This window comes from Gastrolobium bilobum, unplaced genomic scaffold (genome assembly GCF_033153095.1).
Source record: "Gastrolobium bilobum isolate Gb01-03AN ecotype WA unplaced genomic scaffold, APGP_CSIRO_Gbil_v1 utg292991, whole genome shotgun sequence".
Classification (NCBI taxonomy): Eukaryota; Viridiplantae; Streptophyta; class Magnoliopsida; order Fabales; family Fabaceae; genus Gastrolobium; species Gastrolobium bilobum.
The window spans coordinates 18,062-32,973 of NW_026897862.1; the positions used below are offsets into that span (position 1 = coordinate 18,062).

The following is a 14,912-nucleotide window of genomic DNA, read 5'->3' on the forward strand; positions in this document are numbered from 1 at the left end:
CATCAAAAGTAGAATTTAGTGTATTTTTGAATTTGCTTAATTTTTAATATTTTTTTCAAACACTTTTTTAGTAAGATTTGATTATATAATGTTCTAAATATATAAAAAAAAAAAAAAAAACTAAGCACGCACATACTTAAATCCATGCACATGACAAATAATTGTGTAACTGCATGGTGAAAGCTAACATTAATGTCTAGCTGCTTCCACTCTCCAAACAACTTATAGAGTAGCTCAGTAAGTTCCAAGTTCCGAATGGCCACTAAGTTAATTATATGGGTCGGTATTTCTTCTCCTCCATATGTTTGCTTTTCGCATGAAAATACTCCTCTAACCTCACACCAACTTGTACAAAAGCTGAAAGATAAAAATCATTTTCATCTCCAACGAATAGTTCTTCTTCCTGAATTAGGTGCAGGAAGCTAGTTTTTCTTGAGTATATAACACAGTAGGTGTTCCTTCCTGCTCCTAACACCTCACATCACATTCATCAATGGCATTCTGGGACTTGTTCTTCGTGGCACTGGTGCCAGTGCTGGAGACGCTATTGGTTACTCTCCTTGGTTTATTAATTGCAACAGAACGTTTTAATCTCCTCCGACGAGTTGATGCAAGGAATTATTTGAACAATGTAAGTTCATTTCTTTCTTTTTCTTATTATTATTATTTTTTATATATTCATGGCTTCATCAATTATACAATTAATCCGGTTTGAATATTTTTTTTTTGTAAGATACAAAAGTTTAAGTGGGGTTAGACACCAGTATTATTAAAGACCCCAATCTTTTTGAGAATCTTTGAAAGAGATTACTTATTATTTACCAACAAAGTCTTTACAGTAAAATTTGAACTCGTGCCCTTAAAGTATGAGTCAAACCCTTAGTCAATTATGCCCATTTTTGTTGTTCAGGATCAAATATTGTGTGATCCATTATAGGGGCTGTTCTTCTTAGATCAATTTTTTCCATTCTTAAAGATCAAATTCAAGACTTCTAATTAAGAAAAATAAGTTCTTTACCACGTAAAGAAGTACCGTTGATTTTGTTTTGCTTATTTACACTATCTGCCTTTGGAAGGGATTTGATGTCATGGGTATATCATTCAAACTCTTGAAATCAATTTCACTCTGGATTTAGAGCTTCTTCTGTGGTTGATTAACACGATATAGTAGGTAAATAAATACATAATTTTTCTTCAACTTATTTAGAATAAATGTGTTGTTGATATTGATGGTTTAATGAAATTAATTTTGTTTTGTAAAGTAGTAAAGATTATAATCAATCATAAAATTGTGTGTGTGTCTGTTTTTTTTTTTTTTTTTTTTTTTAAATGAATGCATTATATCTTATTATGCAACAGTTCAACTGTATTCACATCTAAGTATTAAAGGCTGGGAGCCTGGGACCGTTGCTTTAAGGTTTCAGCTAGGAGAAAAACTTTGGTGGATTAGGACCACCAAAATTCAGTAGTTTCCCTTTAAAGAAAAAAATATAAAATGAAAGAAAAGAGTGTAGCAAATTTTTTTTTGTGAAAATACAAAAGGGGACCACAGAATTTTGGTGGTCTAGTCCACCAAAACTTTTCTCTCGAGCTAGCACCTTAGTTTTGTTCGTTTGTTTCGACAGGGGACCAAATGATTTTTGTTCTATTGAATTTATAATAATGAATGCACTTTTGGGTATTGGATGTTTGATTATCTTCATTAATATATGCATAATTTTGTAACATCGTATCGCTTAGTTTTTTCATTTGTCATTATATTTCAAGGTTCGTTTTTTCTGTAGTTACTGTAGATAAGTTATATGTAGTAAGTCCAATACAATATTGTTTTGGGAGGAAAATCATGGTGTTTTTGTAATTTTAATTTATTTCAGGGTTATAATAGTCTTTATATTTATAATTTTTTAAAATTTCAATACCAAAACGACGTCGTTTTGAGAATAAATGCAGATAACTTATCTGCATTAATTGCAGAAACATTTTTCTCATACTTCAATCTTTGAATTGCATTTACACTTCACGAATAAAAATTAATGTCTTTTTCAAAATAGAATATTTGTAAATTTCTTTTATCGTAAAAAAAATCATACAAAAGCAATTTTTATAAAAATATTATAGTATTATATACCTGGACTTGGGTTATGAATGGTCCCTATGTATGTTGGACTGATATCGATACGAGACATGATATGATATGATACGACATTCTAATATATTAATTCTAAAAAAATATTAGATTTCGATACAATAGGATACATTTTGATATTAAATAATATTTTAAATTTATGTAGTGTATATTATACTTAGTATTCAATAATTAAAAAAAATTAAACTAAACTTATAATTATACCCATCAATTTTGCAAAGAAACATAAAATGTAAAATTTGATGAGATTTATTCGATACCATTTTTTTTATTATATCAGTTTGGTAAAACATCGATCAATTTTTTTCAGGAGGACCAAATAATACACACATATATATATATATATATATATATATATATATATATATATATAGGAACACGATCCGTTTACAAACTTTTTTTGCAATTACACTAATGTAGGACCGGTCGTACATTGTGTGATTAATGTAGGACCGGTCCTACATAGTGTAGTTTGTAAACAAAAAAATTTATAAATATAACTTGCCCCATATATATATATATTTATTTTCATCTTTGTATGGTTATGATTTCCTATATTTAAAGTGAAAGCATTAAATATGAGAAATCATAACCATACAAAGGTGGAAATAAATATAAAGTATTAAATTTGGGAAACCATGACCATACAAAGATGGAAATAAATATAACCGTTGGATCAACATAATCGATCTAACGGTGAGATTAATTGGTAGTCACGTGGTAGTAACACAATTTGGTTGTCACAATATCCTTCCTATATATATATATATATATATATATATATATATATATATATATATATATATATATATATATATATATCCACTGATTAGTCCAATTCTATTACTGTCGTATCCATTGTAGGGGCATTTTTTCAATATTATACTTTCCATTCCTAAGACTTGAATTTGAAACCTTTGATTAGGGAAAACATATTCATTACCACTTGAACCAACCAATCATCATTGGTTAAATAAAAAAATTTATTATGCGAGGGTTGTGGTGGGAAGAAAATATTCTTGAGATAAAATCATGAAAGAATGCATATGAGACGCTAATTCGGGTAATTAGTTTGGGGCAGGATATATTTACCACCAAAAAAATTTACCACATTTACAACCAATCTAATCATCGTTGATTTCAGTCAATATAACGGTTATAATTTATTGAGAATAATAATTAATTAATAAATGCGATCTAATAATTTCCAATAAATGATAACCGTTAAATTGACGGAAATCAACAGTGATTAGTTGGTTGTAAAGATGGTAAACTTTTTTGGTAATAGATATATCCTTCTCCGTAATTTGGTTTTGTTAAAAAGAAGATAAATTCAATTTAGGTCGAGTCAGGAAATTGACACTGGCAAAATTCAACCAGATTCTATGTTTAATTTTTGTCTCTCAATGTTTGTAATTGTTTAACAAAATATTTTAAATAATAAAAATGTATGTCAACCTAAATCAAGCCGAATTTAAAAGAACTAGTTCGATTCAAGATACCTAAATAATTTCACTGAAATTGAACTGAAGTGCTTCAATCGATTTAAACTTATTTTTCTTCTATTACAACTTGGTCCTACCGCTTACACCTTCAAAAGTGTATTTTCCTTTAATTATAATGTAATATTAAATACTCACTATATTTAGGGTGAAAATTCATGTCTACAGGTAATGTTTCTATTGGGTTGAGAACTGATACAAACACACATATATGATAAAATACAAATTATCAACCTGTATTATATATATATATATATATATATATATTAAGTAAACCAATAAGATTAAGATTTAAATCTATGACATGATGAAATTTATAATTTTATCTTCTACTATTTAGCAAAGGATTAGGTGATTGAAGATAGACGAATCATCCGTTTATAATTTTTGTTTTTCAAATTACATTATAGTATCACGGGTTATACTTAAACAAATTTTTTTTTTAATATAACCTTCCTTATTTACAAGCCACTCACCCCATCTTCTGTCTCGTAGACTCGTAGTTCTCTCGTCTCTATTTGTCCAAGCAGAGCAACCATTTTCTTTTTCTTTTTCTCCTTATTAAAAAAGAGAATAATTTTCAAAAAAGAGCAACCAATTAGGCCATGTTTCACTTGTTCCATCCTCTTCCTACTTCCTTTCCGGTGCTAACACAGGTTTCTCGTGAGGCTCCAGCAATGGCGCATGCTCGCGATTCGTTAGGGCCACACCCAAACATTTCCTTCAAATTTCTCGTAATTCACGTCTATGATGATGGTTTCAATCCCTAATGAACATGCTTAAATTGAACAGCTTGTGTTTTACGTGTTCACTCCGGCGCTCCTCGTTGCCGATTTGGCCGAAACAATCACGTTTGATCGATTGGTTGAAATGTGAGTACTTCAATCACTTCTCAGTTCTGCTCCATCATCATCATTATTAACATTATTATGTCTGCTTCTTATGTGTATGTTATGTTCAGGTGGTTTATGCTGGTGAATATCTTTTTAACCTTCGTGGTTGGTTCCATTCTCGGTTGGATGCTTAACAAAATCGCCAGAACGCCTAAACACCTCCGAGGCCTCGTCAATGGTTGCTGCACTGCCGGTTCGTACATTTCACAGATATAACTGTTTACAATATGTTTTTAGGGTCCTTTTTTTTTCTCATGTTAGCTTAATTCTTTTTCCTACTATAGACACAAGATGTGGTGTGCCCCATCACCCATTAAAAATAAAAAATAAAAAAATTAGTTGTACACAATTTGATAGCTCACTAGTAGCACAACATGAAAATCTTTTCCCCATGTTTTTATCATATCACTGATTATTTTATTTTTTATTTATTTCTTACTTTAATTTTTACTTGTGTTTGTGTTAGCCTTAGTTGGTGTTGTTGCCAATTGCCATGTAATATGGAAGCCTTACTTGTGTCTGTCCATTTACTGGAACATATATACATATAGTGGGAGCTTTGTAGCACTAGGTTGTCCTTTACTTGGGTTTGTGTTTTTGTTAATCTCCTCTTTTCTCTCTCTGTCTGTTTACTTTTTTCCTCCCTAATGAACTCCTTCGAAATTGTAATTGGGGGAAAGATAAGGAAAGAAAAGAGAGTTAATAGTTTGGGTTGAACTTGAAACTTAAAAGTAAGAGTGGAAACCTTAAATTTTGCAATTCAAGGCCTTAATTTTGATGCTGAATTATGTACTTTAGTACCTACATTCTCTTTTTCTTATTTTTGAGGGTGGTTGTGCATTGCGATTCATGTGCACAGGGAATTTGGGGAATTTGCTTCTTATCATTGTCCCAGCTGTTTGTGAGGAGAGCAGTAGTCCATTTGGAGATTCATCCACCTGCTCAACATATGGAGAGGCTTACGCGTCGGTTTCTACGGGAGTATGATCTATGTTTGCTTTATTTCAATATATGCTTAAGTATAGTTTTTAACCATAAAGCTACTAGCCTACTTTGTTAGTTTAAGATGTTTTCACGAAAAGGACATGCCTTTTTAAATAGTCTTTGAATTTCATAATGTGTTCATCGGTAACAATTGTCAATATTAAAGAGCAAATGAAAATTAATGGGACACCTTTTGGAATGTTTCGAAGTCCAAACTAAAAAGTATTGTTACTTAAAATATGTTAGAGAATAATATAAACCATTAAAAAAGTCCTTACCCAAGGTATCAGAGCTTACATGGTATCAGAGCTTTAGTGTCCTCAAGGTCACGAGTTCGATCCTCATTGCTCCCCACTTGTGGAATTAAATAAGCATAAGATAAATCAACAAAAAAAAATTGGGCATATGCAACATCTACACTTCAAGCCCAAATGGCTCTTGCTTGAGGGGATGTGTTAGAGAATAATATAAACAATTAAAAAGGCCCTCACCCAACACTTTAAGGTTTTGGGTTGAAATGCTTCTTTACAAAATGCAATGTCTTGAGTATTTCTTCAAACCTTTCCATATTAGGTATTTTTATTACATTTGTCTGTTTCCTGTTGTTTGTAGCCATAATTTATCTGCTTTCTGATATTTCAGGTATCTGCAATTTTTATATGGACATATCTGTATATCCTCATGGGGGCAAGTGTGGATAGGAGCACTGAAAATATGAATGCCAGCAACGCCACAGCCAGCACAATATATTCTACTGGAACCCCAGAAACATTTCCAGGAAATATCACAGAATTATTGCTTCCTTCAGCAAACTTTGCTAGCACTGACAATGTTTCAGTTCAACTTGAGTCACCATGTGACAGAAATAGGAGGAAGGTCATAGCTCCTAACTTAAAGCAACCAGTATCTTTATTAATTTATTTTTATTGAAGAATTTTTTTTCTTGTGACGTGCTTTCATGCTTGAAAGGAAAATTGCTCTTTTAATATTGGAAAGGGTGATCCACACTTAATTAAAATGACAATTTCATATCAACATCAACATATTTCTTTAAGCGTTGTGGATGATAAAGGCTTTGCCCTTTTCCTGCATGAAACGAAGTGGGGCATTAGAGACTTTGTGGTTGTTACTGGGTCTTGGATTCCTTTTCTTTATAAAATTGAAATGCAGCTCTGCCTTAGGCTTCATAAAATGAAAACAAATTCGGTTAGCAATATGCCTTCTTTAATAGACAATAAGCTGGCCTATATGTTTTATTATTTTGGGATGGTTTTGTGTTCCAGCTGTTTCTATTTCATCCTTTCATATTTTAGAATGGCTTCCTTAGAATTTATCTATTAGATTGTTATACCTTCTTAGATGTCATCTGTCTTACCGCTTTTGGAGCTTAAATTACCGAGATATCCATAGAATGAAATTAATAAAGAGGCATCCTTAATTATTGTTTTTGTTTGGTTTTTGTGGTTCATTATTTTCTCCGTCATCCATTTTGTCAAAGAACCACCAAACCTAAACACTTAAGCTATGTCTTTATTATGGCTTTTAAAACTCTTGTACACCTCGTCACACATGAAACCTAGTGAGATTCTGATGGAACCCAAATCAAAATCTACAGGATTAATGAAATGTTGAAAGCTAAGCTCCTTACCAACACGAATTGCAGAGTTTGTTAGACAATTTCTATGCACTATGTATCCCATCCTTCACCAATTTGTTAGACAATTTCTTTTTCCTCTAACTGATTCCTAGTGGCTAGACCTTGGCCCATTTGTCCTAGACCATCAATACTCCCCCTCCAAGATTCACCCTGCCCTCAAGGTGAAGAAGGAGGTTAGGTCCCTCCCACAAATGTGAGAGAAAATTCCACCTAGATCCCATTGTTTGGAGCATATTGACCAAGTTATGCTTGAAATCAAAAAGCTGCCATTGGATCCCATTGCCCCCTTGCCTCCATTCTACACTGGTGCTCTATTTCCTATAGCATTTATGGCCAAGAAACGGTGTATATCTCCATTCTCCTTATGCTCTATTTTCTGCCCTTTTTGTGGGCCTCTTCCAAAAAATTATTTTGGGCCATAAGCATTTTTTTTGGATTCTATAGATGTCTGGACATGAAGCCCCTTGGTTAGACCTACTGAAACTGGCCCAATGATCCACTCCAACTAACTATGACATCTATTGAGTGGTATGTGAAATTCAAGAACAGAAAATCATTTCTGCATTTGTGGCAGAGATTATTTTTCTGCCACAGGCACAAAACAAGAGTGGACTCCATGTTGGTGTCTCTCTCTCGCTCTTCTTTATGCTTTCTCTCTCTCAAATGTTTGTGTCTGTGGTAGAAAAATAATTTCAGCCACAGATGCAGAAATGATTTGCCCATTCAAGAATAGGGGTTGACCTTTTGAAGAGTTGTTGACGGTAGCGCGATGGTTCTCTTCCATTGGATCTCTGTTTATTGGTTTCAACGACCTCGTGACTCCAACTTCCACCATGAAAGAATCTGGTTGGGTCTTTGTCATTCCATGCTCGACCGCAAGCAACACTAGCTTTGGCACATGCTTTTGTTTTGTCTTTACGCAAAATTCTTCTTCGACATCTTCTTGTTGTTTCTCTTGTTCTTCTTTATTTTCTTTTTCTTCTTCCGCAAACTTTGTCTTCTTTTGCGCCTTGTTCTCATCCTCAAACTTCTCCATCTTTTCCGCCACTATAGTCCATCAGGATAGTGCTTTTTCTTGATTTCGAAGGTTGGTGTCTCCACCTTCTCCATTGCCTCATCTAAAATCTTCATCATTTTTTTCAAATTTCTTTGAACTTTAACATGCTGGTTTTCTCCACTGCTCCAAGATATATTCCTATGATTTTTTACTTCTCTAATGATTGGATTAGAAAGCACCTATGTGATTGAAGATGCTCTTATACCAAATTGATGGAACCCAAGTCAAAATCTACTAGATTAATGAAATGTTGGAAGCTAAGCTCCTTACAAACAAGAATTACAGAGAAAAGAAAAGGACATTAATGGTTGAGACAACCTTATAAGAATGTCATGACAAAATCACACCATCCAGAGGACCAACTTCTCCTAATTATTGTTATTAAAACGTAGAGTCTACGTAGAAACGGTAGGGATGAACAGAATCGTAAAATCGTAAAACGTAAACGAAACGTAAGAGTCTACTTCATACTAAAAAAAAACTAAATATCCAACATATATAAATCCAAAACACAACAATAAGAAAGTCACCACAAATATAAGTTCAGATAAAGGAAATAAAATTATAAAAGAGATTCAGCATCTCTAATTTAAGACACCAAATAAATTATAGTTATGATTAGAGACTCATAATGGTTTCAGCTTTTAACACAATAAAAAAAATAAAATAAAAATAAAAAGCATTAAAAAACTAAAATATTCCCCTGTAAGTTACAGGAGCACTACAAATAAAATATGAATGGTTTAAACAAGATGGGCCACGTTTCATTTTTCCTAATCGAAGTCCACAACTTGGTAAGGGTGACCCAGCGCTGCCACTTCTCTCCCATCTGTCTCCTCTGCTTCGGGGCACGATTGAGGAGCGTGCAAACTACCAGAGGAACACCTACGCACCGCGTCTTGGTCGCTGTTGGCAGAGTGACTCAAACTATGTGAATGAAGAGGATATGGAGACAACATCTTTTCCCACATTTGGTCCCTGCATTGTGGAACAACTCAGTCCAAAAGTGGGTGAGGAGCACCTTATCTCTATCTGACACAATGAAAGTAGTAAAACCATTTAAGCGTATGATCGAACCCGATTTTATTCACTATAAATTGATGAAAACATAAATGGAGGCAAGCTCCTTACAAGACTTAATGCAGAAAGATAAATCCAGAAGACCTCAACTCCCCCTTAGAACCAACTACCCTAGGCTCCAAGAGTTCCTAAGAGATCCTCAAATTCCCCAATTTTCACTCAATTCATGCCTACCTCACTACTCACACTCACTCTCCTTTTATTCTCTCCTCTAAGAATATTCTAGAAAATTCCCCTAAATAACTAACTCACTTTTTAGTCCCATCAACGTACTATCTCCTTGAGTGAAATATTTGCAACATCTATAGCTATAAAAGGACGAGGGAGAGGTAAGAAATGTGCAAATTTGGTCAACCTTCCCTTGGGACTTTGACAGCCTCTCAATAAAATCCATGTAAATCTCAGCCCAAACTTGTGTAAGTATAGGGAAGTGATGAAGTAACCCTATTGGAGACGAAGTTTGTGCTTTATTACGCAGGGAAATGTGGCAAGTTGCTTCAAATTGCTGAACATCATGTCCCATGCCCTCCCAAAACACTATGGTAGCTAGCCTCTTATATGTATTAACAAATTTGGAGTGTCCTTGCTGAACTGTGGAGTTCTGAAAAACATCTTGGAGAGAGCATCAACAATTGCATTCTCCTTGCTAGGTTCATACCTTATTTTAAAATCAAAATCAATTAATTTTTTAGCTCATTTAAATTGTTCCTCACTCATCAATCGCTGGTCATTGAAGAATTTAAGCCTGTGTTGGTTAGTGTGAATTTTGATAGTGCTTAAATTTCTTGACTATTAGCACCACTGCCATCAGTTCTCTCTCATAAATTGATTTGGTCTCAGCTTTTTTAGACAACCCTAACTTAGGAATGCCACAAGTTAGCCTTCATATAATAAAGCAGCCCCAAATCCCTTGTTGGAAGCATTTTTTTCTGGGACAAAAGTTTTGGAGAAAATCAGGGACTCAATGTGGGCAGCTTAGTCACAGTTGTTCTAAGTTCATCAAAGCTTGCTTGTGCTTCTTTCCCCCATTGAAAAATGTCCTTCTTCAATACATGTGTTAGTGACTTGGAGATTTTTTTCATAATATTTGACAAATCTCCTATAATAATAAGTCAAATTGAGATATCCCCTCCAGCCCTTCAAATCTTTTGGGATAGGCCAAAGCCTACATAGCATGAACTTTCTTTCAATTGGCTTCTGCCCCTTCTACAGAAAAAATGGGGCCCAAATACTCTAACTTCCTTTACCCAAAGCAACATATTTTCTTATTTACACATAGATGATTCTCCATCAATTGCTGAAAAGTCAGGCCTAAATGCTTCAAGTGAGCCTCCTCTGTGGGACTGTAAACTAAGTTGTCATCCAAGAAAGCTAATGCGAATTTCCTCTAGTACGGCCTCAACATTTCATTCATTAGGGATTGAAATGTAGAAGAGGCATTAGTCAAATCAAATGGCATGACTAGGAATTCATAATGCCATTTGTGGCTAATACGAAGTTGCTTGCAAATCTTGAATACACTTCATTTGTGATAAGTTTGGTGCATAAGATTTGTATGCTCTACCTTGAAGGGTAGTGTTGGATAGTGTTAGAGAAATATAATATAAAATCATTAATATGGCATTCACTTAACAGCTTAAACTTTTGGATTGAAATGATTTTTTACATGATAGTAATGTCTCTATGATCAAGTGGTCACGATTTTGAATATCATTGCCTCCATTCTACTAACAAATAATTAAATTTTGTGGAGTTTCATAGAATGGGTAGTTGAGCCTGGGCATTCTCCACCCTTCAAGCCAATGAACCCTTATGTGAGGAGGCGTGTTATATGAATATAATATAAGTCATTAATGTAGCTTTCACTTAACAACTTAAGCTTTTGGGTTGAAATGATTCTTTACCGAAAGTATCTCCTATTTTGGGACTGTATGTACCGTATATAATTAGGATTTGATTTGTAGCATTTTCTTTAATTTCCTAGTTTCCAAGTCTCCAAATGTTAGAAATTGTAAATCATCAATAGAAGGTTTCAATTTTCTAATCCCTCTTGCGCAAAACTGAATTTTTCATTATGGTAGAGGTTGTTTAGGATCAAACTCAAGAACATTTGGTTAACTTTGATACTATGTATAACAACCACTTGATAAAAATTTTTACGCTATTAGCCATAGCCTCTAGATTAATTTTTTGAAATAAAAATTTAAACTGTTGAATATCATTTTTCATTTTCTATTGCAGGTGTCAATCTTGAATTGTATTACTTGGCCCATTACAAAATGTACGGAGTATGTCAAGTTGGATATGGTGTTTACACCATCAACAATTGCAGTGGTAAGCATCCATGGTCATTTTATGATGCATTGCAGTCATATAGGAATATTTAACTGCTGCTGTTATTTGATATGTACTTCAATTTAATAATAGATTGGTTATTATTCACCTCAATTTGTATGAAGCTGAAATTTTGACTCATCAATTTACTATAAGAATTTGATAGGATATAACTCACCTATGTGGAAAATAGGGAGAAACTGTATATATGAATGCAGAAAAAAACAATACAGTATCATTCAGAACAAGGAAAATATGAGCAACAATGCTCCCTGCTTTGGAGAAACACTCCTTAGCCCCTCTCTACCCTTGTAGAAAGAAAAATGTAAGTTATGCCTAAAAAACCCAAGTGACATTAACACTACTCATATAAAGCAACAAACTAACAGATTATGCTATACTCTCTCTCCTTAACCGAAATCAAGCATCACAATGCCAAAACTAACTCATTCCAGCTCAGTACCCTCCTTTCCCTCTCTTGTCTTGGCTCTTTGTTGATACACTAAAATTGGGCTAGACCATTTATCTGTTTTGGCCTTCAAGCTTTTTGAAGTTGTTTTCCTATCAATACCACCATCTCTAGAATTTTCCTTGTCCTCGAGGAAAAATGTAGGAAATTGCCCCCGAATATCACTTTCCTTTTCCCAAGTGGCTTCCTCCATTGGTCTAGATTTCCAATACATAAGGCACTCATTGCAAGATTTTTCCTAATCCACCAAGCTGCGAACGGCCAGGACCGATTCTGGTTCAGGAGTGATAGTGTCTTCAACAGCTAGTCCCGGAGGAAGGTGGCCTTTAGCAGGAGCACTACCAATGGCTTTGCGCAACTAAGATACATGGAACACAAGGTGAACCCGTGATGCTTCTGGAAGGAGCAGTTTGTAGGCCACTGGGCCCACTCGAGCAATAACCTGAAAAGGAGGGCCTTAGAAACGGGTGGACAACTTAGGATTGATATGCCTAGAGACCGAAACTTGGCAATGGGGGCGAAGCTTCACATAAATTCAATCACCCACAGCAAATTGGAGTTCCCTGCGACGGATGTTAGCTTGTCGCTTCATAGAATTTTGGTCCCTCAAAAGATGATGCTTAAGTTGTCTTAAAGCCTTATCGCGATCAAACAACACCCTGGTCACAACCTTAACCTGTGTTTCTCCATCCAGGTAATGAAAAATGTTGTGTGTTGGGGGGAGGGGGGCTCGACCATAAACTGCTGCAAAAGGAGTGGTATTGGTGGAGTTATAGAATAAGTGTTGTACCAAAATTTTGCCAAGGACAACCATAACGACCCACACTTAGGTTGTTCAGATGCAAAACAACACAAATAAGTCTCTAGACAGCGATTAACAACCACGGTTTGGCCGTCCATTTGAGGGTGGTACGATATAGTTATGTGAAGCACAATTCCCTGCAACCAGAAGAGCTCCTTACAAAAAATGCTAAGTGTATAGAACCAATTCAACCCAAAAGCTTAAGTTTTAAGTGAAGGCCCATCCATGGTTTATATATTTCTATAACACGCTCTCTCACACGAGAGCCCACTGGGCATGAAGGGTGGATAATGTACAGGCCTACCTACCTGTGCTAAGAAATTCCACAAGAGAAAGTGGGGGGGGCGATGAGAATCGAACCCGTAACACCAAGGCTTTAATACCATGTAAAGAACCAATTCAACCCAAAAGCTTAAGCTGTTAAGTGAAGTCCATCAATGGTTTATATACTTCTCTAACACTAAGAAACAAGGGATCTCTGTCACTAATAATAGACATTAGCATTCCATGTAGGCATATCACTTCCTTGGTAAACAGTTCAACAATGAGCTTGGTAGTAAAAAGGTGCTTCACCAACATAAAGTGAGCATATTTAGAGAGTCGATCCACTACCACCATAATGACCTCATAACCTTGAAACTTGGGCAAACCGGATATGAAATCCATAGAAACATCCTCCCAAATAAGTTGCGGAACAGGAAGTGGTTGTAAAAGTCCAGCCAGAGCTAATGTCTGATGTTTATGACGTTGATAGATGTCGCAAGTCTTAGCGAAATCCATCACTTGTTTGTGTATGCCCTTCTAAAATAATCCTTCAGCCAGCGAGCCATTTGAAAGTCCTAGTGAAACCCGAATGTCCACCTGAAGGAGTGGAATGGAATTCCTGTAATAAGGTAGGAATAAGAAGAAATTACCATTCGGCCTTTATTAAATAGAAGCTCTCCTTGCATTGTATAATTTGCCTTAGAGCGGGGATCAAAGGCCAGAGCTGTAATAATGTCCTACAGGTCAGCATCTAACTTGTATTCTTCCTTTACCACTCCCAAATCTAGCCAATATAGACTAGACACTATGTGTGTCAATTCAATCAGTTCCTGCATCCGCGACAAAGTGTCAGCATCCTTATTCTCTGGTCTCGGCTTGTAGACTACCTCGAACTGGTACGCCATGAGTTTAGACAACCAACAGTGCTGATCTGAAGTAGTATCCTTTAAAAAAGTAGGTGCATAAGGCTTTTGTGATTGGTGTAGACAGTGAAAGATCGGCCTAACATATGGGGTCGCCAATGCTGGATTGATAAAGCAAGGGCCATGATCTCTTTCTCGTAAACTGATTTAGCTAGATTACGAGCAACCAGAGCTTTACTAAAATAGGCAATAGACTCCTTATCTTATATCAGAACCGCCCCCAAACCTGTACCAGAGGCATCACATTCAATCACGAATTCCTTCCCAAAATCCGGTAGGGCTAGAACAGGAGCAGAGGTCAGGAGCTTCTTCATTGTTTCGAAAGCCATATCTCCCGTATTGACTCCCACTTCGTGCAGCAGACCCTGCAAAGCCATTGGTTGACTCCTTTCACTAATATAGTAGCCTTTTAGCGTGATCCACTCCCCATGATGGAAGAACTGAATGGTCTTCTTCTTCCAGTCTTGACGAACTTCGCCCAAGGTCTCTAGCCATTCCATTCCCAAAATAAGATCGATTCTGATTGTTATTTGGTGTTTACCCAATTCCAGATTGAGGCTTGTACACTTTCCCTTCGAAGATCTCTTGTTGCCGTCCCCAAGGCTGACGTGAAATTCTCTTGTTTCACTGATCAAAAGGTTCAGAGAAGAAACTAACTCTGGTCTGATGAAGTTGTGGCTAGTGCCACTATCAACTAAGATCAGAATAGGGTACCCTTCTAGTTCGCCTTTGTTGAGATATATAGTCCCACATTGGTTGTATGTGCAACTAATGTGGAGTTTATAAGGCCTTGGGCACTCC

At 35.4% G+C, this 14,912-nt stretch overlaps 1 protein-coding gene across 1 annotated transcript; it reads left to right on the plus strand.

Moving 5' to 3' along the window:
- Positions 1 to 299: 299 nt before the first annotated feature.
- Positions 300 to 11,776, plus strand: LOC133310874 (protein PIN-LIKES 3-like). The gene is made up of 7 exons (XM_061511876.1): positions 300 to 631; positions 4,441 to 4,520; positions 4,610 to 4,734; positions 5,401 to 5,522; positions 6,168 to 6,401; positions 11,561 to 11,653; positions 11,747 to 11,776. Exons 1-7 carry the CDS (start codon positions 494 to 496, stop codon positions 11,774 to 11,776), a joined length of 822 nt encoding a protein of 273 aa, XP_061367860.1. The 5' UTR covers positions 300 to 493.
- The last annotated feature ends 3,136 nt before the right edge of the window (positions 11,777 to 14,912 follow it).

Bases quoted from the DNA above. Each gene is read 5' to 3' on its own strand.
- LOC133310874 (XM_061511876.1), top strand. From the start codon at position 494: ATGGCATTCTGGGACTTGTTCTTCGTGGCACTGGTGCCAGTGCTGGAG. The intron at 4,735-5,400 runs GTTCGTACATTT...TCATGTGCACAG, and splicing joins CAATGGTTGCTGCACTGCCG to GGAATTTGGGGAATTTGCTT. The intron at 6,402-11,560 runs GTCATAGCTCCT...TTTCTATTGCAG, and splicing joins GTGACAGAAATAGGAGGAAG to GTGTCAATCTTGAATTGTAT.